The sequence below is a fragment of the Coregonus clupeaformis genome, unplaced genomic scaffold (assembly GCF_020615455.1).
Source record: "Coregonus clupeaformis isolate EN_2021a unplaced genomic scaffold, ASM2061545v1 scaf1917, whole genome shotgun sequence".
Taxonomy (NCBI): Eukaryota; Metazoa; Chordata; class Actinopteri; order Salmoniformes; family Salmonidae; genus Coregonus; species Coregonus clupeaformis.
In genome coordinates, this window is record NW_025535371.1 from 30,635 (window position 1) to 52,513 (window position 21,879).

The following is a 21,879-nucleotide window of genomic DNA, read 5'->3' on the forward strand; positions in this document are numbered from 1 at the left end:
CCTGCCAAATGTATGACCATATTAGAGACACATATTTCCCTCAGATAACACAGACCCACAAAGAATTTGAAAACAAACCCAATTTTGATAAACTCCCATATCTACTGGGTGAAATACCACAGTGTGCCATCACAGCAGCAAGACGTGTGACCTGTTGCCACAAGAAAAGGGCAACCAGTGAAGAACAAACACCATTGTAAATACAACCCATATTTATGTTAACTTGAGTCAGAATTTGATTGGTCAGTACGAGACTAATCAGATCATATAAAAATGTAATATTTTGTTAATATCAGACAGTCACAGACAGGACGGACAGACTCACGTCAGGCAGGTTCTGTGTAGCTATTCTGGGCTTATCTTGTAGGATGGCCTGGATACACACCCGGTAACCATGGAGAGGATCTCCTGCAGGGAGGAGGGAGGAGTTTAACCCTACACAGTATGCAACACTACAACTACAAATAGCTACGCAATAACTACAAATAGCTACGCAATAACTACAAATAGCTACGCAATAACTACAAATAGCTACGCAATAACTACAAATAGCTACGCAATAACTACGCAATAACTACAAATAGCTACGCAATAACTACGCAATAACTACAAATAGCTACGCAATAACTACAAATAGCTACGCAATAACTACAAATAGCTACGCAATAACTACAAATAGCTACGCAATAACTACAAATAGCTACGCAATAACTACAAATAGCTACGCAATAACTACAAATAGCTACGCAATAACTACAAATAGCTACGCAATAACTACGCAATAACTACAAATAGCTACGCAATAACTACAAATAGCTACGCAATAACTAAATATAGCTACGCAAAATGGTGATCTGTGGAGTTGCGTAGCAAAAATAGTGTCTAGCAATAATAAACTTAATGGAAGTATGCAGGATCCAGGTTTTGTACGTAAGGTGTGTGGTGTGTGTACCGGTCTGTTTGTCCAGTTCTCTCAGCATGGTGTAAACACAGTGGTCATAGAAGTCCTGTAGACTCTCGCTGCAGCGACCAATCAAAGCCTTGACCACGCCCCTCAGCTCCTTCCCCGCAAGGCAGTATGGGTAATCTAGGACAAAGAGGAGTGAGAAGGGTTAGAATGGTACTAAATGGTTAGAACGGGACTGTCCACAAGTTAGAAGTTGAGTTGTATTACTTACAGGCCCATAAACGGAGAGGAAAAAAGAAATAACAGTGTATTTATTCCCCAGGTTATATAGACGGGGTACCAGGTAATAACATGGTTATATAGACGGGGTACCTGGTAATAACATGGTTATATAGATGGGGTACCAGGTAATAACATGGTTATATAGACGGGGTACCAGGTAATAACATGGTTATATAGACGGGGTACCCGGTAATAACGTGGCTATATAGACGGGATACCAGGTAATAACATGGTTATATAGACGGGGTACCAGGTAATAACATGGTTATATAGACGGGGTACCAGGTAATAACATGGTTATATAGACGGGGTACCGGGTAATAACATGGTTATATAGACGGGGTACCGGGTAATAACATGGTTATATATAATCAAATGTATTGGTCACATAGACATGGTTAGCAGATGTTATTGGTCACATAGACATGGTTAGCAGATGTTATTGGTCACATAGACATGGTTAGCAGATGTTATTGGTCACATAGACATGGTTAGCAGATGTTATTGGTCACATAGACATGGTTAGCAGATGTTATTGGTCACATAGACATGGTTAGCAGATATTATTGCGAGTGTAGCGAAATGCTTGTGCTTCTAGTTCCGACAGGGCAGTAATATCTAACAGATACACAACAAAAACCTAATACACACTAATCTAAGTAAAGGAATAAGAATATACAATGTAACTCCAAGTCAATCACACTTCTGTGAAATCAAACTGTCCACTTAGGAAGCAACACTGATTGACAATACATTTCACATGCTGTTGTGCAAATGGAATAGACAACAGGTGGAAATTATAGGCAATTAGCAAGACACCCCCAATAAAGGACTGGTTCTGCAGGTGGTGACCACAGACCACTTCTCAGTTCCTATGCTTCCTGGCTGATGTTTTGGTCACTTTTGAATGCTGCCGGTGCTTTCACTCTAGTGGTAGCATGAGACGGAGTCTACAACCCACACAAGTGGCTCAGGTAGTGCAGCTCATCCAGGATGGCACATCAATGCGAGCTGTGGCAAGAAGGTTTGCTGTGTCTGTCAGCGTAGTGTCCAGAGCATGGAGGCGCTACCAGGAGACAGGCCAGTACATCAGGAGACGTGGAGGAGGCCGTAGGAAGGCAACAACCCAGCAGCAGGACCGCTACCGCTGCCTTTGTGCAAGGAGGAGCAGGAGGAGCACTGCCAGAGCCCTGCAAAATGACCTCCAGCAGGCCACAAATGTGCATGTGTCTGCTCAAACGGTCAGAAACAGATTCCATGAGGGTGGTATGAGGGCCCGACGTCCACAGGTGGGTGTTGTGCTTACAGCCCAACACCGTGCAGGACGTTTGGCATTTGCCAGAGAACACCAATATTGGCAAATTCGCCACTGGCGCCCTGTGCTCTTCACAGATGAAAGCAGGTTCACACTGAGCACATGTGACAGACGTGACAGAGTCTGGAGACGCCGTGGAGAACGTTCTGCTGCCTGCAACATCCTCCAGCATGACCGGTTTGGCGGTGGGTCAGTCATGGTGTGGGGTGGCATTTCTTTGGGGGGCCGCACAGCCCTCCATGTGCTCGCCAGAGGTAGCCTGACTGCCATTAGGTACCGAGATGAGATCCTCAGACCCCTTGTGAGACCATATGCTGGTGCAGTTGGCCCTGGGTTCCTCCTAATGCAAGACAATGCTAGACCTCATGTGGCAGGAGTGTGTCAGCAGTTCCTGCAAGAGGAAGGCATTGATGCTATGGACTGGCCCGCCCGTTCCCCAGACCTGAATCCAATTGAGCACATCTGGGACATCATGTCTTGCTCCATCCACCAACGCCACGTTGCACCACAGGCTGTCCAGGAGTTGGCGGATGCTTTAGTCCAGGTCTGGGAGGAGATCCCTCAGGAGACCATCCGCCACCTCATCAGGAGCATGCCCAGGCGTTGTAGGGAGGTCATACAGGCACGTGGAGGCCACACACACTACTGAGCCTCATTTTGACTTGTTTTAAGGACATTACATCAAAGTTGGATCAGCGTGTAGTGTGGTTTTCCACTTAATTTTGAGGGTGACTCCAAATCCAGACCTCCATGGGTTGATAAATTTGATTTCCATTGATAATTTTTGTGTGATTTTGTTGTCAGCACATTCAACTATGTAAAGAAAAAGTATTTAATAAAATTATTTCATTCATTCAGATCTAGGATGTGTTATTTTAGTGTTCCCTTTATTTTTTTGAGCAGTGTATATGGATGAGCAATGTAATTATCAGAGTGGCATAGTCTAAGATGCAATAGATAGTATAGAATACAGAATATACATATAAGATGGGTAATGCAAGATATGTAAACATTATTAAAGTGTCATTATTAAAGTGACTAGTGTTCCATTTATTAAAGTGGTCAGTGATTTTCAAGTCTGTATATAGGCAGCAGCCTCTCTGTGCTAGTGATGGCTGTTTAACAGTCTGATGGCCTTGAGATAGAAGCTGTTTTTCAGTCTCTCAGTCCCAGCTTTGATACACCTGTACTGACCTCGCCTTCTGCATGATAGCGGGGTGAACAGGCAGTGGCCTTCCTGTGACATCGGGTGCTGTATGTGTCCTGGAGGGCGGGTAGTTTGCCCCCGTGATGCGTTGTGCAGACCGCACCACCCTCTGGAGAGCCCTGCGGTTGCGGGCGGTGCAGTTGCCGTACCAGGCGGTCATACAGCCCGACAGTATGCTCTCAATTGTGCATCTGTAAAAGTTTGTGAGGGTTTTAGGCGACAGGCCAAGCTACAAGCTTGGCACACCTGTATTTGGGGAGTTTCTCCCATTCTTCTCTGCAGATCCTCTCAAGCTCTGTCAGGTTAGATGGGGGAACGTTGCTGCACAGCTGTTTTCAGGTTTCTCCAGAGATGTTCGATCGAGTTCAAGTCCGGGTTCTGGCTGGGCCACTCAAGGACATTTAGAGACTTATCCTGAAGCCACTCCTGCATTGTCTTGGCTGTGTGCTTAGGTTCGTTGTCCTGTTGGAAGGTGAACCTTCACCCCAGTCTGAGGTCCTGAACGCTCTGGAGCAGGTTTTCATCAAGGATCTCTCTATACTTTGCTCCGTTCATCTTTCCTCGATCCTGACTAGTGTCCCAGTCCCTGCCGCTGAAAAACATCCCCACAGCATGATGCTGCCACCACCATGCTTCACTATAGGGATGGTACCAGGTTTCCTCCAGACGTGACGCTTGGCATTCAGGCCAAATAGTTTCATCAGACTAGAGAATCTTGTTTCTCAAGGTCTGAGTCCTTTGTCATGTTCCTTTTGCTGAGGAGTGTATTTGTATTTATAATCCCCATACTGCCAAGGCAGCAGTTACTGTTCTTGCAAAATTTACATTTTTTTTGTGGTATTTTATCCCCCTTTTTCTCCCCCAATTTTGATCTTGTCTCATCGCTGCAACTCCCCAAGGAGCCGAAGGTCGAGTCATGCGTCCTCCGAAACATGACCACATGAACACCTCAACAGGCTCGGGAGCCGAAGGTCATGACCAGCCTAACCGCGCTTCTTAACACCCGCCCGTTTAACCCGGGAAGCCAGCCGCACCAACGTGTCGGCGGAAAACACTGCTCAACTGATGACCGAGGTCAGCCTGCAGGTGCTTGGCCCCGCCACCCTGTCGCAGGAGCGCGATGAGCCAAGTAAAGCCCCCCCGGCCAAACCATCCCCTAACACGGACGACGCTGGGCCAATTGTGCACCGCTCTATGGGATTCCCGATCACGGCCAGTTGTGATACAGCCTGGGATCGAACCCGGGTCTGTAGTGACGCCTCTAGCAGTGCCTTAGACCGCTGCGCCACTCTGTAGTTTTTTGTACATCACAACAGATTATCACATATCTACAACACAAAATCCATGTGTCCGTGTGTGTAGAGAGCATGTCTTATCATGTGTCTGTGCCTGTGTTTGTGTTGCTTCATAGTCCCCTCTGTTCCATAAGGTGTGTTTTTATCTGTTTTTTAAATCTAATTTTACTGCTTGCATGAGTTCCTTGATGTGGAATAGAGTTCCATGTAGTCATGGCTCTATGTAGTACTGTGTGCCTCCCATAGTCTGTTCTGGACTTGGGGACTGTGAAGAGACCTCTGGTGGCATGTCTTGTGGGGTATGCATGGGTGTCCGAGCTGTGTGCCAGTAGTTCAAACAGACAGCTTGGTGCATTCAACATGTCAATACCGCTCACAAATACAAGTAGTGATGAAGTCAATCTCTCCTCCACTTTGAGCCAGGAGAGATTGACATGCATATTAATGTTAGCTCTCTATGTCCATCCAAGGGCCAGCCGTGCTTCCCTCTTCTGAGCCAATTGCAATTTTCCTAAGTCCCTCTTTGTGGCACCTGACCACACGACTGAACAGTAGTCCAGGTTTAGTGAATGATTTGACCTAAATACAATGCTTTTAGTTTTTGGAAATATTTTGGACTAACTTATTCCTTGACACCCATTCCGAAACTAATTGCAACTCTGTTAAGAATGCAGTCATTTCAGTTGCTGTGGTAGCTGATGTGTATAGTGTTGAGTCATCCACATACATAGACACACTGGCTTTACTCAAAGCCAGTGGCATGTCATTAGTAAAGATTGAAAAAAGCAAGGGGCCTAGACAGCTGCCCTGGGGAATTCCTGATTCTAACAGCCCCTGGTGACTGATGCACAGCCTCGGAAGCAACCTGGTGATATCCTGAACTTTTGCCCCAGGTACAGATATATGCCACACCTTCGAACTTCCTATCACAATAGCCAGAAAGATCCGGCCTCTGCAGTGTCTCGATGCTGATCAGAACTCACCTGAGAAGAGGGCTGCTGAGGCGCCGGCTACGTGCAGGCACAACAGCCAAAGGAAAAGAGCTTTGATCCAGAGAGCACGGCCCAGCGCAGGGGGGCCGCGGTGGTCCAGGCTATGACAAGGCAGTTGATTGACTAGGACAGGGAGAGGTAGCTGGAGAGACATCTACAGCCATGGAGGGCACACCCAAGACCCCGGCAGAAGACAGCTGATACAGGGCTTCAAAGTGATTTGAAAGTCCGGACGCGGGAGTAGAAGGTAGGCGCGCCGAGAACGATTCTTCTCCTTCTTTCTGGCATTTAAAGATGGTGATAGTCTTTTGGAATCCTTATTCAGCTTGGTCAAATTTGTTATTTCTTCACGAAGACTAATAATCATTTCTTTAGCTGCATCAAGTTCAATACATTTTTCACAAATGAAGGTATCCATCGGACCTTTCCCCGTGACAACTACGAACATGTCGCAGATTGTTATTGTTATTATTTATCCTTCTTGGTAAAATAGCCCTTTCACAGCCTGGAGGTGTGTTGGGTCATTGTCCTATTGAAAAACAAATGATAGTCCCACTAAGCCCAAACCAGATGGGATGGTGTATCACAGCAGAATGCTGTGCTTGTTAAGTGTGCCTTGAATTCTAAATAAAATCACAGTGTCACCAGCAAAGCACCCCCACACCATAACACCTCCTCCTCCGTGCTTTACGGTGGGAAATACACATGCGGAGATCATCCGTTCACCCACAACGCGTCTCACAAAGACATGGCCGTTTGAACCAAAACCCACAAATTTCCACCAGTCTAATGTCCATTGCTCATGTTTTTAAGCCCAAGCAGGTCTCTTCTTCTTATTGGTGTCCTTTAGTAGTGGTTTCTTTGCAGCAATTCGACCATGAAGGCCTGATTCACACAGTCCCCTCTGAACAGTTGATGTTGAGATGTGTCTGTTACTTGAACTCTGTGAAGCATTTATTTGGGCTGCAATTTCTGAGGCTGGTAACTCTAATGAACTTATCCTCTGCAGCAGAGGTAACTCTGGGTCTTCCATTCTTGTGGCGGTCCTCATGAGAGCCAGTTTCATCATAGCGCTTGATGGTTTTTGCGACTGCACTTGAAGAACCTTTCAAAGTTCTTGAAATGTTCCTTCTTAAATGTCTTGAAGTAATGATGGACTGTTGTTTCTCTTTGCTTATTTGAGCTGTTCTTGCCATAATATGGACTTGGTCTTTTACCAAATAGGGCTATCTTCTGTATACCCCCCCCCACCTTATCACAACACAACTGATTGGCTCAAATGCATTAAGAAGGAAATAAATTCCACAAATTAACTTTTAAGAAGGTACACCTGTTAATTGAAATGCATTCCAGGTGACTACCTCATGAAGCTGGTTGAGATAACGCCAAGAGTGTGCAAAGCTGTCATCAAGGCAAAGGTTGGCTATTAGAAGAATCTCAAATATAAAATATATTTTGATTTGTTTAACCTATTTAGGCAAGGTGCTGGCTAGCACAGTAGAACACCTGTTTAGGAGAGGTGCTGGCTAGCAGAGTAGAACACCTGGTTAGGAGAGGTACTGACTAGCAGAGAAGAACACCTGTTTAGGAGAGGTACTGACTAGCAGAGAAGAACACCTGTTTAGGAGAGGTGCTGGCTAGCAGAGTAGAACACCTGGTTAGGAGAGGTACTGACTAGCAGAGAAGAACACCTGGTTAGGAGAGGTACTGACTAGCAGAGAAGAACACCTGTTTAGGAGAGGTACTGACTAGCAGAGAAGAACACCTGTTTAGGAGAGGTGCTGGCTAGCAGAATAGAACACCTGTTTAGGAGAGGTGCTGGGTAGCAGAGAAGAACACCTGTTTAGGAGAGGTGCTGGCTAGCGGAGTAGAACACCTGTTTAGGAGAGGTGCTGGCTAGCAGAGTAGAACACCTGTTTAGGAGAGGTGCTGGCTAGCAGAGTAGAACACCTGGTTAGGAGAGGTGCTGGCTAGCAGAGTAGAACACCTGTTTAGGAGAGGTGCTGGCTAGCAGAGTAGAACACCTGGTTAGGAGAGGTGCTGGCTAGCAGAGAAGAACACCTGTTTAGGAGAGGTGCTGGCTAACAGAGTAGAACACCTGTTTAGGAGAGGTGCTGGGTAGCAGAGAAGAACACCTGTTTAGGAGAGGTGCTGGCTAGCAGAGAAGAACACCTGTTTAGGAGAGGTGCTGGCTAGCAGAGTAGAACACCTGTTTAGGAGAGGTGCTGGCTAGCAGAGTAGAACACCTGTTTAGGAGAGGTGCTGGCTAGCAGAGTAGAACACCTGGTTAGGAGAGGTGCTGGCTAGCAGAGTAGAACACCTGTTTAGGAGAGGTGCTGGCTAGCAGAGTAGAACACCTGGTTAGGAGAGGTACTGACTAGCAGAGAAGAACACCTGTTTAGGAGAGGTGCTGGCTAGCAGAATAGAACACCTGTTTAGGAGAGGTGCTGGGTAGCAGAGTAGAACACCTGTTTAGGAGAGGTGCTGGCTAGCAGAGTAGAACACCTGTTTAGGAGAGGTGCTGGCTAGCAGAGTAGAACACCTGTTTAGGAGAGGTGCTGGCTAGCAGAGTAGAACACCTGTTTAGGAGAGGTGCTGGCTAGCAGAGTAGAACACCTGTTTAGGAGAGGTGCTGGGTAGCAGAGTAGAACACCTGTTTAGGAGAGGTGCTGGCTAGCAGAGTAGAACACCTGTTTAGGAGAGGTGCTGGCTAGCAGAATAGAACACCTGTTTAGGAGAGGTGCTGGCTAAGGGAGTAGAACACCTGTTTAGGCGAGGTGCTGTTTTCAATGCAATACATCTCAATAGTAAAACAGGGCTTTTACACAATGTAGAAACCTAATATTCATTTACATTACATTTTAGTCATTTAGCAGACGCTCTTATCCAGAGCGACTTACAGTTAGCACATACATTATTTTTATCGAACCCCACAACCCTGGCGTTGCAAACGCCATGCTCTACCAACTGAGCTACATCCCCTGCCGGCCATTCCTTCCCTACCCTGGACGACGCTAGGCCAATTGTGCCGCCCCCATGGGTCTCCCGGTCGCGGCCGGCTACGACAGAGCCTGGATTCGAACCAGGATCTCTAGTGGCACAGCTAGCACTGCGATGCAGTGCCTTAGACCACTGCGCCACTCGGGGGATTACTTTGTAATGTAAATGACAGGTATTCATAACATTAGCTTTTATAATAAAATAATGTATTTGTGTTAGGTATTGGTTTCTAGGGCACAACATGTGCTTCACAAGTAGCTAGAATTCATATTAGGCACAATATAGGCTGTATTTCAATCGATTATAGAAATGTTATTTTCTGGTGCTCCTAAATTTCATGTGGTGCTCCTAACTTTGCTACCAATGAATTTTTAGCTACCAACCAAATTTAGAGCCCTGGTTTTGGTTGTGGTTGTTTTACTGACCGTGTGCGTAGCTGCTGAGGGTGGGTTCAGTCTCTGGAGCAGCCAGGGCGTGGTTGAGGTATCCTGCCAGGTCTTTGACCCATACTGACGGGTTGTCAGGAAACAGAGTCTGGCTCCGGTCCAACTGCTGCTTCAGCTCCCCCACGTCCAACTGGAACAGAACAGTATAGGAATGACCATACATAATACAACCACAACCTAACCCACGCCCAACTAGAACATTCTAGATTCAGTATCAAAACCTAACCCACATCCAACTAGAACATTCTAGATACAGTATCAAAACCTAACCCACATCCAACTAGAACAGTTTAGAAATATGCAGTCAATTGAATGAGGTCGAACGTTCTTTGAAGCTACATTTCGTAATGTACAGTAGTAATGCTAGCAGCTACCACATTAGTAATGCTAGCAGCTACCACAGTAGTAATGCTAGCAGCTACCACAGTAGTAATGCTAGCAGCTACCACAGTAGTAATGCTAGCAGCTACCACAGTAGTAATGCTAGCAGCTACCACATTAGTAATGCTAGCAGCTACCACAGTAGTAATGCTAGCAGCTACCACAGTAGTAATGCTAGCAGCTACCACAATAGCCATGCTAGCAGCTACCACAATAGCCATGCTAGCAGCTACCACAATAGCCATGCTAGCAGCTACCACAATAGCCATGCTAGCAGCTACCACAATAGCCATGCTAGCAGCTACCACAATAGCCATCTAACATTTGCTGTTGTATCTAGTAGCATGATGAAGTATTCAAGGGAGAGAGACTTTCTGACAACAGTCACTACTGATGGAGTCCAAGTCAAGTCACGACTCATGAAAATCGAGACCCGAGTAGGTTTGCAAAGGGAGGGTATATTACTGGAAATGTTCTAAATTGACCAATTATCTACCAGAATGTTGGCATCTTTCAAAGACTTTACAAGACATCTAGTGGCCCTTTTGGGACTTCAGATTATCACAGGTGTCTAATTATCTCTGGCCCTCTGTGTGTCCTTGGAAAATGGAAAATATGAAATAGGATGATTTTAAGATAACAAATAGAACAACAAAGCTGTAAAACATCTTAAATATAAACCATCAACTTAGTGAATCCCATTAGTGTTTAATATGAGGGTTTCAGCATGAAATATCCTTTATATACATTTGTTTTTACACACTATTTATGTGACTACGTCAATACGCATTTGACGTCAATATTTTGGCGTCAAACTCGTGCCAGTTGTGAAAAAAAGTAAATAGTTGGACGAATTGCAATGGTAAATGAAAATAATGCCATTGTTGATTAGATGCTTTTTTCATTAATTAGGCTACTTTCTTTTGAATCATATGGTCCATCTACTAGACACGTATGGACAATATGGACATAGAGATTAACACTAATATGAATTAGAGGTCTTCACGGGTCCAAAAAGTTGGATCCATTCCAAAAAAGGGACCTGGGGCTTTCCACCCGGACCCGATATGCATAAATAAAATAGCTCAATATAGAGACCCGTTCCGAACGGACCCGAAGACAACTAGACCCATTCCATGTAGACCTGGTCGGATCCAGACCCGGTCCGATCTGATCCGAGTGAGGGAAGCAGCAGAAAAGTCATTTAAGCTACTTTATTAACCGGAGTTGATAAAGCGTGAGAGGGAGAGAGGTGCTGCTTTAGCAGGGGGGGAGGGGCCATACTGTGGGCCAGAGACATGTGAGCAGGAGGGAGGGGCCGTACTGTGGGCCAGTGACATGTGAGCAGGGGGGAGGGGCCGTACTGTGGGCCAGTGACATGTGAGCAGGGGGGAGGGGCCGTACTGTGGGCCAGTGACATGTGAGCAGGGGGGAGGGGCCGTACTGTGGGCCAGTGACATGTGAGCAGGGAGGGAGACAGCAACCAACCAAGCAGACTCACGCTATAGTAGACTAATATCTGCCATAGATAGGTTATTACCATCCAATATGATTACCTAGTAGCTGTCTTGACTGCATCAAACCGGGAGAAGCTAGTTAAGCTAGCTAACGTTAGCTAACTAGGCTAATTGAGGCTCCATGCACCCTCTCATCCTACAGTAACAAACACAACTCCATTCAGAATATAAAGTAGCAGCCTACCTGTTGGCTCTTGGTCATTGTAGCCTGTCCTTCTCCTTTAACTTTTAATTCCCTCATTATAATTCCATCTTCCATTGATTAGATATCTCCTAATTCTTGCCACACATGGAGCGAGGCTCTATGACTGTAGCCTATGGTCTCTGATGACTCATGATTGGCCAACAACAAGATACATACTCCACGCTCCACTGTTGTGAAAAGGAAGAGCACCAGCATCAATCCAATCTCTGTTAGGATCTGTAACATTCCTCTCTCTCTACCCTAGCAGTCTGTTAGGATCAGTAACATTCCTCTCTCTCTCTACCCTAGCAGTCTGTTAGGATCTGTAACATTCCTCTCTCTACCCTAGCAGTCTGTTAGGATCTGTAACATTCCTCTCTCTCTACCCTAGCAGTCTGTTGGGATCTGTAACATTCCTCTCTCTCCCTAGCAGTCTGTTAGGATCTGTAACATTCCTCTCTCTACCCTAGCAGTCTGTTAGGATCTGTAACATTCCTCTCTCTACCCTAGCAGTCTGTTAGGATCAGTAACATTCCTCTCTCTCTCTACTGAACCAGTCTGTTAGGATCTGTAACATTCCTCTCTCTCTCTACTGAACCACTCTGTTAGGATCTGTAACATTCCTCTCTCTACCCTAGCAGTCTGTTAGGATCTGTAACATTCCTCTCTCTACCCTAGCAGTCTGTTGGGATCTGTAACATTCCTCTCTCTCTCTACCCTAGCAGTCTGTTAGGATCTGTAACATTCCTCTCTCTACCCTAGCAGTCTGTTAGGATCTGTAACATTCCTCTCTCTACCCTAGCAGTCTGTTAGGATCTGTAACATTCCTCTCTCTCTACCCTAGAGGTCTGTTAGGATCTGTAACATTTAACTCTCTCTCTACCCTAGCAGTCTGTTAGGATCTGTAACATTCCTCTCTCTACCCTAGCAGTCTGTTGGGATCTGTAACATTCCTCTCTCTACCCTAGCAGTCTGTTGGGATCTGTAACATTCCTCTCTCTACCCTAGCAGTCTGTTAGGATCTCTAACATTCCTCTCTCTCTACCCTAGCAGTCTGTTGGGATCTGTAACATTCCTCTCTCTCTACCCTAGCAGTCTGTTGGGATCTGTAACATTCCTCTCTCTCTCTACCCTAGCAGTCTGTTAGGATCTGTAACATTCCTCTCTCTCTCTACCCTAGCAGTCTGTTGGGATCTGTAACATTCCTCTCTCTACCCTAGCAGTCTGTTAGGATCTGTAACATTCCTCTCTCTCTCTACCCTAGCAGTCTGTTAGGATCTGTAACATTCCTCTCTCTACCCTAGCAGTCTGTTAGGATCTGTAACATTCCTCTCTCTCTACCCTAGCAGTCTGTTGGGATCTGTAACATTCCTCTCTCTACCCTAGCAGTCTGTTGGGATCTGTAACATTCCTCTCTCTACCCTAGCAGTCTGTTAGGATCTGTAACATTCCTCTCTCTAACCTAGCAGTCATTCCTCTCTCTACCCTAGCAGTCTGTTAGGATCTGTAACATTCCTCTCTCTCTACCCTAGCAGTCTGTTGGGATCTGTAACATTCCTCTCTCTCTACCCTAGCAGTCTGTTAGGATCAGTAACATTCCTCTCTCTCTCTACCCTAGCAGTCTGTTAGGATCTGTAACATTCCTCTCTCTCTACCCTAGCAGTCTGTTGGGATCTGTAACATTCCTCTCTCTACCCTAGCAGTCTGTTAGGATCTGTAACATTCCTCTCTCTCTACTCCTAGCAGTCTGTTAGGATCTGTAACATTCCTCTCTCTACCCTAGCAGTCTGTTAGGATCTGTAACATTCTCTCTCTCTACCCTAGCAGTCTGTTAGGATCTGTAACATCTCTCTCTCTACCCTAGCAGTCTGTTAGGATCTGTAACATTCCTCTCTCTCTACCCTAGCAGTCTGTTAGGATCAGTAACATTCCTCTCTCTCTCTACCCTAGCAGTCTGTTAGGATCTGTAACATTCCTCTCTCTCTACCCTAGCAGTCTGTTGGGATCTGTAACATTCCTCTCTCTACCCTAGCAGTCTGTTAGGATCTGTAACATTCCTCTCTCTACCCTAGCAGTCTGTTAGGATCTGTAACATTCCTCTCTCTCTCTACCCTAGCAGTCTGTTGGGATCTGTAACATTCTCTCTCTCTCTACCCTAGCAGTCTGTTAGGATCTGTAACATTCCTCTCTCTACCCTAGCAGTCTGTTGGGATCTGTAACATTCCCTCTCTCCCTAGCAGTCTGTTGGGATCTGTAACATTCCTCTCTCTACCCTAGCAGTCTGTTAGGATCTGTAACATTCCTCTCTCTACCCTAGCAGTCTGTTAGGATCTGTAACATTCTCTCTCTCTCTACCCTAGCAGTCTGTTGGGATCTGTAACATTCCTCTCTCTCTCTACCCTAGCAGTCTGTTAGGATCTGTAACATTCCTCTCTCTCTACCCTAGCAGTCTGTTGGGATCTGTAACATTCCTCTCTCTCTACCCTAGCAGTCTGTTAGGATCTGTAACATTCCTCTCTCTACCCTAGCAGTCTGTTGGGATCTGTAACATTCCTCTCTCTACCCTAGCAGTCTGTTAGGATCTGTAACATTCCTCTCTCTACCCTAGCAGTCTGTTAGGATCTGTAACATTCCTCTCTCTCTACCCTAGCAGTCTGTTAGGATCTGTAACATTCCTCTCTCTCTACCCTAGCAGTCTGTTAGGATCTGTAACATTCCTCTCGCTCTACCCTAGCAGTCTGTTAGGATCAGTAACATTCCTCTCTCTCTCTACCCTAGCAGTCTGTTAGGATCTGTAACATTCCTCTCTCTACCCTAGCAGTCTGTTAGGATCTGTAACATTCCTCTCTCTACCCTAGCAGTCTGTTAGGATCTGTAACATTCCTCTCTCTCTACCCTAGCAGTCTGTTGGGATCTGTAACATTCCTCTCTCTACCCTAGCAGTCTGTTAGGATCTGTAACATTCCTCTCTCTCTACCCTAGCAGTCTGTTAGGATCTGTAACATTCCTCTCTCTACCCTAGCAGTCTGTTAGGATCAGTAACATTCCTCTCTCTCTCTACTGAACCAGTCTGTTAGGATCTGTAACATTCCTCTCTCTCTCTACTGAACCAGTCTGTTAGGATCTGTAACATTCCTCTCTCTCTCTACCCTAGCAGTCTGTTAGGATCTGTAACATTCCTCTCTCTCTACCCTAGCAGTCTGTTAGGATCTGTAACATTCCTCTCTCTACTCCTAGCAGTCTGTTAGGATCTGTAACATTCCTCTCTCTACCCTAGCAGTCTGTTAGGATCTGTAACATTCCTCTCTCTCTACCCTAGCAGTCTGTTGGGATCTGTAACATTCCTCTCTCTCTACCCTAGCAGTCTGTTAGGATCTGTAACATTCCTCTCTCTCTCTACCCTAGCAGTCTGTTAGGATCTGTAACATTCCTCTCTCTCTACCCTAGCAGTCTGTTGGGATCTGTAACATTCCTCACTCTACCCTAGCAGTCTGTTAGGATCTGTAACATTCCTCTCTCTACCCTAGCAGTCTGTTAGGATCTGTAACATTCCTCTCTCTCTACCCTAGCAGTCTGTTAGGTCTGTAACATTCCTCTCTCTACCCTAGCAGTCTGTTAGGATCAGTAACATTCCTCTCTCTCTCTACCCTAGCAGTCTGTTAGGATCTGTAACATTCCTCTCTCTACCCTAGCAGTCTGTTAGGATCTGTAACATTCCTCTCTCTCTCTACTGAACCAGTCTGTTGGGATCTGTAACATTCCTCTCTCTCTACCCTAGCAGTCTGTTAGGATCTGTAACATTCCTCTCTCTCTACCCTAGCAGTCTGTTAGGATCTGTAACATTCCTCTCTCTCTACCCTAGCAGTCTGTTAGGATCTGTAACATTCCTCTCTCTCTACCCTAGCAGTCTGTTAGGATCTGTAACATTCCTCTCTCTCTCTACCCTAGCAGTCTGTTAGGATCTGTAACATTCCTCTCTCTACCCTAGCAGTCTGTTAGGATATGTAACATTCCTCTCTCTCTACTCCTAGCAGTCTGTTAGGATCTGTAACATTCCTCTCTCTCTCTACCTTAGCAGTCTGTTAGGATCTGTAACATTCCTCTCTCTACCCTAGCAGTCTGTTAGGATCTGTAACATTCCTCTCTCTCTCTACCCTAGCAGTCTGTTAGGATCTGTAACATTCCTCTCTCTACCCTAGCAGTCTGTTAGGATCTGTAACATTCCTCTCTCTACCCTAGCAGTCTGTTAGGATCTGTAACATTCCTCTCTCTCTACCCTAGCAGTCTGTTAGGATCAGTAACATTCTCTCTCTCTCCCCTAGCAGTCTGTTAGGATCTGTAACATTCCCTCTCTCTACCTAGCAGTCTGTTAGGATCTGCAACATTCCTCTCTCTCTCTACTGAACCAGTCTGTTGGGATCTGTAACATTCCTCTCTCTCTACCCTAGCAGTCTGTTAGGATCTGTAACATTCCTCTCTCTTCTACCCTAGCAGTCTGTTAGGATCTGTAACATTCCTCTCTCTCTCTACCCTAGCAGTCTGTTAGGATCTGTAACATTCCTCTCTCTCTACCCTAGCAGTCTGTTAGGATCTGTAACATTCCTCTCTCTCTCTACCCTAGCAGTCTGTTAGGATCTGTAACATTCCTCTCTCTACCCTAGCAGTCTGTTAGGATCTGTAACATTCCTCTCTCTCTCTACCCTAGCAGTCTGTTAGGATCTGTAACATTCCTCTCTCTCTACCCTAGCAGTCTGTTAGGATCTGTAACATTCCCCTCTCTACCCTAGCAGTCTGTTAGGATCTGTAACATTCCTCTCTCTCTCTACGCCTAGCAGTCTGTTAGGATCTGTAACATTCCTCTCTCTACCCTAGCAGTCTGTTAGGATCTGTAACATTCCTCTCTCTACCCTAGCAGTCTGTTAGGATCTGTAACATTCCTCTCTCTCTACCCTAGCAGTCTGTTGGGATCTGTAACATTCCTCTCTCTCTACCCTAGCAGTCTGTTAGGATCTGTAACATTCCTCTTTCTACCCTAGCAGTCTGTTGGGATCTGTAACATTCCTCTCTCTACCCTAGCAGTCTGTTAGGATCAGTAACATTCCTCTCTCTCTACCCTAGCAGTCTGTTAGGATCTGTAACATTCCTCTCTCTACCCTAGCAGTCTGTTAGGATCTGTAACATTCCTCTCTACCCTAGCAGTCTGTTAGGATCAGTAACATTCTCTCTCTCTACCCTATCAGTCTGTTAGGATCTGTAACATTCCTCTCTCTCTACCCTAGAAGTCTGTTGGGATCTGTAACATTCCTCTCTACCCTAGCAGTCGGTTAGGATCTGTAACATTCCTCTCTCTCTCTACCCTAGCAGTCTGTTAGGATCTGTAACATTCCTCTCTCTCTCCTGCAGCAGTCTGTTAGGATCTGTAACATTCCTCTCTCTCTACCCTAGCAGTCTGTTAGGATCTGTAACATTCCTCTCTCTACCCTAGCAGTCTGTTAGGATCTGTAACATTCCTCTCTCTCTACCCTAGCAGTCTGTTAGGATCTGTAACATTCCTCTCTCTCTCTCCTGCAGCAGTCTGTTAGGATCTGTAACATTCCTCTCTCTCTCTACCCTAGCAGTCTGTTAGGATCTGTAACATTCCTCTCTCTCTACCCTAGCAGTCTGTTAGGATCTGTAACATTCCTCTCTCTCTCTACCCTAGCAGTCTGTTGGGATCTGTAACATCCCTCTCTCTAACCTAGCAGTCTGTTAGGATCTGTAACATTCCTCTCTCTCTACCCTAGCAGTCTGTTAGGATCTGTAACATTCCTCTCTCTCTACCCTAGCAGTCTGTTAGGATCTGTAACATTCTCTCTCTACCCTAGCAGTCTGTTAGGATCTGTAACATTCGCTCTCTCTACCCTAGCAGTCTGTTAGGATCTGTAACATTCCTCTCTCTCTCTACCCTAGCAGTCTGTTAGGATCTGTAACATTCCTCTCTCTACCCTAGCAGTCTGTTAGGATCTGTAACATTCCTCTCTCTCTACCCTAGCAGTCTGTTGGGATCAGTAACATTCTCTCTCTCTCTCTACCCTAGCAGTCTGTTAGGATCTGTAACATTCCTCTCTACCCTAGCAGTCTGTTAGGATCTGTAACATTCTCTCTCTCTCTACCCTAGCAGTCTGTTAGGATCTGTAACATTCTCTCTCTCTACCCTAGCAGTCTGTTGGGATCTGTAACATTCCTCTCTCTCTCTACCCCTAGCAGTCTGTTAGGATCTGTAACATTCCTCTCTCTACCCTAGCAGTCTGTTAGGATCTGTAACATCTCTCTCTCTCTATCCTAGCAGTCTGTTAGGATCTGTAACATTCCTCTCTCTCTCTACCCTAGCAGTCTGTTAGGATCTGTAACATTCCTCTCTCTACCTAGCAGTCTGTTAGGATCTGTAACATTCCTCTCTCTACCCTAGCAGTCTGTTAGGATCTGTAACATTCCTCTCTCTCTACCCTAGCAGTCTGTTAGGATCTGTAACATTCTCTCTCTACCCTAGCAGTCTGTTAGGATCTGTAACATTCCTCTCTCTCTACCCTAGCAGTCTGTTAGGATCTGTAACATTCCTCTCTCTACCCTAGCAGTCTGTTGGGATCTGTAACATTCCTCTCTCTACCCTAGCAGTCTGTTAGGATCTGTAACATTCCTCTCTCTACCCTAGCAGTCTGTTAGGATCTGTAACATTCCTCTCTCTACCCTAGCAGTCTGTTAGGATCTGTAACATTCTCTCTCTACCCTAGCAGTCTGTTAGGATCTGTAACATTCCTCTCTCTACCCTAGCAGTCTGTTAGGATCTGTAACATTCCCTCTCTCTACCCTAGCAGTCTGTTAGGATCTGTAACATTCTCTCTCTCTACCCTAGCAGTCTGTTGGGATCTGTAACATTCCTCTCTCTCTACCCTAGCAGTCTGTTAGGATCAGTAACATTCTCTCTCTCTCTACCCTAGCAGTCTGTTAGGATCTGTAACATTCCTCTCTCTCTACCCTAGCAGTCTGTTGGGATCTGTAACATTCCTTTCTCTCTACCCCTAGCAGTCTGTTAGGATCTGTAACATTCCTCTCTCTACCCTAGCAGTCTGTTAGGATCTGTAACATTCCTCTCTCTACCCCTAGCAGTCTGTTAGGATCTGTAACATTCCTCTCTACCCTAGCAGTCTGTTAGGATCAGTAACATTCCTCTCTCTCTCTACCCTAGCAGTCTGTTGGGATCTGTAACATTCCTCTCTCTACCCTAGCAGTCTGTTAGGATCTGTAACATTCCTCTCTCTCTCTACTGAACCAGTCGGTTGGGATCTGTAACATTCCTCTCTCTACTCCTAGCAGTCTGTTAGGATCTGTAACATTCCTCTCTCTCTACCCTAGCAGTCTGTTAGGATCTGTAACATTCCTCTCTCTCTACCCTAGCAGTCTGTTAGGATCTGTAACATTCTCTCTCTCTACCCTAGCAGTCTGTTAGGATCTGTAACATTCCTCTCTCTCTCCCTAGCAGTCTGTTAGGATCTGTAACATTCCTCTCTCTACCCTAGCAGTCTGTTAGGATATGTAACATTCTCTCTCTCTACCCTAGCAGTCTGTTAGGATCTGTAACATTCCTCTCTCTCTCTACCTTAGCAGTCTGTTAGGATCTGTAACATTCCTCTCTCTACCCTAGCAGTCTGTTAGGATCTGTAACATCCTCCTCTCTCTCTACCCTAGCAGTCTGTTAGGATCTGTAACATTCCTCTCTCTACCCTAGTCAGTCTGTTAGGATCTGTAACATTCCTCTCTCTACCCTAGCAGTCTGTTAGGATCTGTAACATTCTCTCTCTCTACCCCTAGTAGTCTGTTAGGATCAGTAACATTCCTCTCTCTCTCTACTCCTAGCAGTCTGTTAGGATCTGTAACATTCCTCTCTCTACCCTAGCAGTCTGTTAGGATCTGCAACATTCCTCTCTCTCTCTACTGAACCAGTCTGTTGGGATCTGTAACATTCCTCTCTCTCTCTACCCTAGCAGTCTGTTAGGATCTGTAACATTCCTCTCTCTCTACCCTAGCAGTCTGTTAGGATCTGTAACATTCCTCTCTCTCTACCCTAGCAGTCTGTTAGGATCTGTAACATTCTCTCTCTCTACCCTAGCAGTCTGTTAGGATCTGTAACATTCCTCTCTCTCTCTACCCTAGCAGTCTGTTAGGATCTGTAACATTCCTCTCTCTACCCTAGCAGTCTGTTAGGATCTGTAACATTCCTCTCTCTCTCTACCCTAGCAGTCTGTTAGGATCTGTAACATTCCTCTCTCTCTACCCTAGCAGTCTGTTAGGATCTGTAACATTCCTCTCTCTACCCTAGCAGTCTGTTAGGATCTGTAACATTCCTCTCCTCTCTCTACCCTAGCAGTCTGTTAGGATCTGTAACATTCCTCTCTCTCTACCCTAGCAGTCTGTTAGGATCTGTAACATTCTCTCTCTACTCCTAGCAGTCTGTTAGGATCTGTAACATCCTCTCTCTCTCTACCTAGCAGTCTGTTGGGATCTGTAACATTCTCTCTCTCTCTACCCTAGCAGTCTGTTAGGATCTGTAACATTCTCTCTCACCTCCTAGCAGTCTGTTGGGATCTGTAACATTCCCCTCTCTCTACCCTAGCAGTCTGTTAGGATCAGTAACATTCCTCTCTCTCTCTACCCTAGCAGTCTGTTAGGATCTGTAACATTCACTCTCTCTACCCTAGCAGTCTGTTAGGATCTGTAACATTCTCTCTCTCTCTACCCTAGCAGTCTGTTAGGATCTGTAACATTCCTCTCTCTACCCTAGCAGTCTGTTAGGATCTGTAACATTCCTCTCTCTCTCTACCCTAGCAGTCTGTTGGGATCTGTAACATTCTCCTCTCTCTCTACCCTAGCAGTCTGTTAGGATCTGTAACATTCTCTCTCTCTCTACCCTAGCAGTCTGTTGGGATCTGTAACATTCCTCTCTCTACCCTAGCAGTCTGTTGGGATCTGTAACATTCTCTCTCTACCCTAGCAGTCTGTTAGGATCTGTAACATTCCTCTCTCTACCCTAGCAGTCTGTTAGGGATCTGTAACATTCCTCTCTCTCTCTACCCTAGCAGTCTGTTGGGATCTGTAACATTCCTCTCTCTCTACTCCTAGCAGTCTGTTAGGATCTGTAACATTCCTTCTCTCTACTCCTAGCAGTCTGTTGGGATCTGTAACATTCCTCTCTCTCTACCCTAGCAGTCTGTTGGGATCTGTAACATTCTCTCTCTACCCTAGCAGTCTGTTAGGATCTGTAACATTCCTCCTCTCTCTCTACCCTAGCAGTCTGTTAGGATCTGTAACATTCCTCTCTCTCTCTACCCTAGCAGTCTGTTAGGATCTGTAACATTCCTCTCTCTCTACCCTAGCAGTCTGTTAGGATCTGTAACATTCCTCTCTCTACTCCTAGCAGTCTGTTAGGATCAGTAACATTCCTCTCTCTCTCTACCCTAGCAGTCTGTTGGGATCTGTAACAATCCTCTCTCTACTCCTAGCAGTCTGTTGGGATCTGTAACATTCCTCTCTCTACCCTAGCAGTCTGTTAGGATCTGTAACATTCTCTCTCTCTACCCTAGCAGTCTGTTAGGATCTGTAACATTCCTCTCTCTCTCTACCCTAGCAGTCTGTTAGGATCTGTAACATTCCTCTCTCTACCCTAGCAGTCTGTTGGGATCTGTAACATTCCTCTCTCTCTCCCTAGCAGTCTGTTAGGATCTGTAACATTCCTCTCTCTACCCTAGCAGTCTGTTAGGATCTGTAACATTCCTCTCTCTACCCTAGCAGTCTGTTAGGATCTGTAACATTCCTCTCTCTCTACCCTAGCAGTCTGTTGGGATCTGTAACATTCCTCTCTCTCTACCCTAGCAGTCTGTTAGGATCTGTAACATTCTCTCTCTCTACCCTAGCAGTCTGTTGGGATCTGTAACATTCCTCTCTCTCTACCCTAGCAGTCTGTTAGGATCTGTAACATTCCTCTCTCTACCCTAGCAGTCTGTTGGGATCTGTAACATTCCTCTCTCTACCCTAGCAGTCTGTTAGGATCTGTAACATTCCTCTCTTACCCTAGCAGTCTGTTAGGATCTGTAACATTCCTCTCTCTCTACCCTAGCAGTCTGTTAGGATCTGTAACATTCCTCTCTCTACTCCTAGCAGTCTGTTAGGATCTGTAACATTCCTCTCGCTCTACCCTAGCAGTCTGTTAGGATCAGTAACATTCCTCTCTCTCTACCCTAGCAGTCTGTTAGGATCTGTAACATTCCTCTCTCTACCCTAGCAGTCTGTTAGGATCTGTAACATTCTCTCTCTACCCTA

General features: G+C 45.7%; 1 protein-coding gene across 1 annotated transcript in view; it reads right to left on the reverse strand.

The window, feature by feature from the left end:
* The window catches only part of tmem214 (transmembrane protein 214), an 89,727-nt gene that overhangs the window by 30,585 nt on the left and 37,263 nt on the right, over positions 1-21,879 (reverse strand). Inside the window, exons 3-5 of the mRNA XM_045218937.1 lie at positions 9,424-9,574; positions 953-1,087; positions 326-408 (exon numbers count right to left, since the gene is read on the reverse strand). Coding sequence (XP_045074872.1) covers positions 326-408; positions 953-1,087; positions 9,424-9,574 — 369 coding nt within the window. The remainder of the gene's footprint in view (positions 1-325; positions 409-952; positions 1,088-9,423; positions 9,575-21,879) is intronic.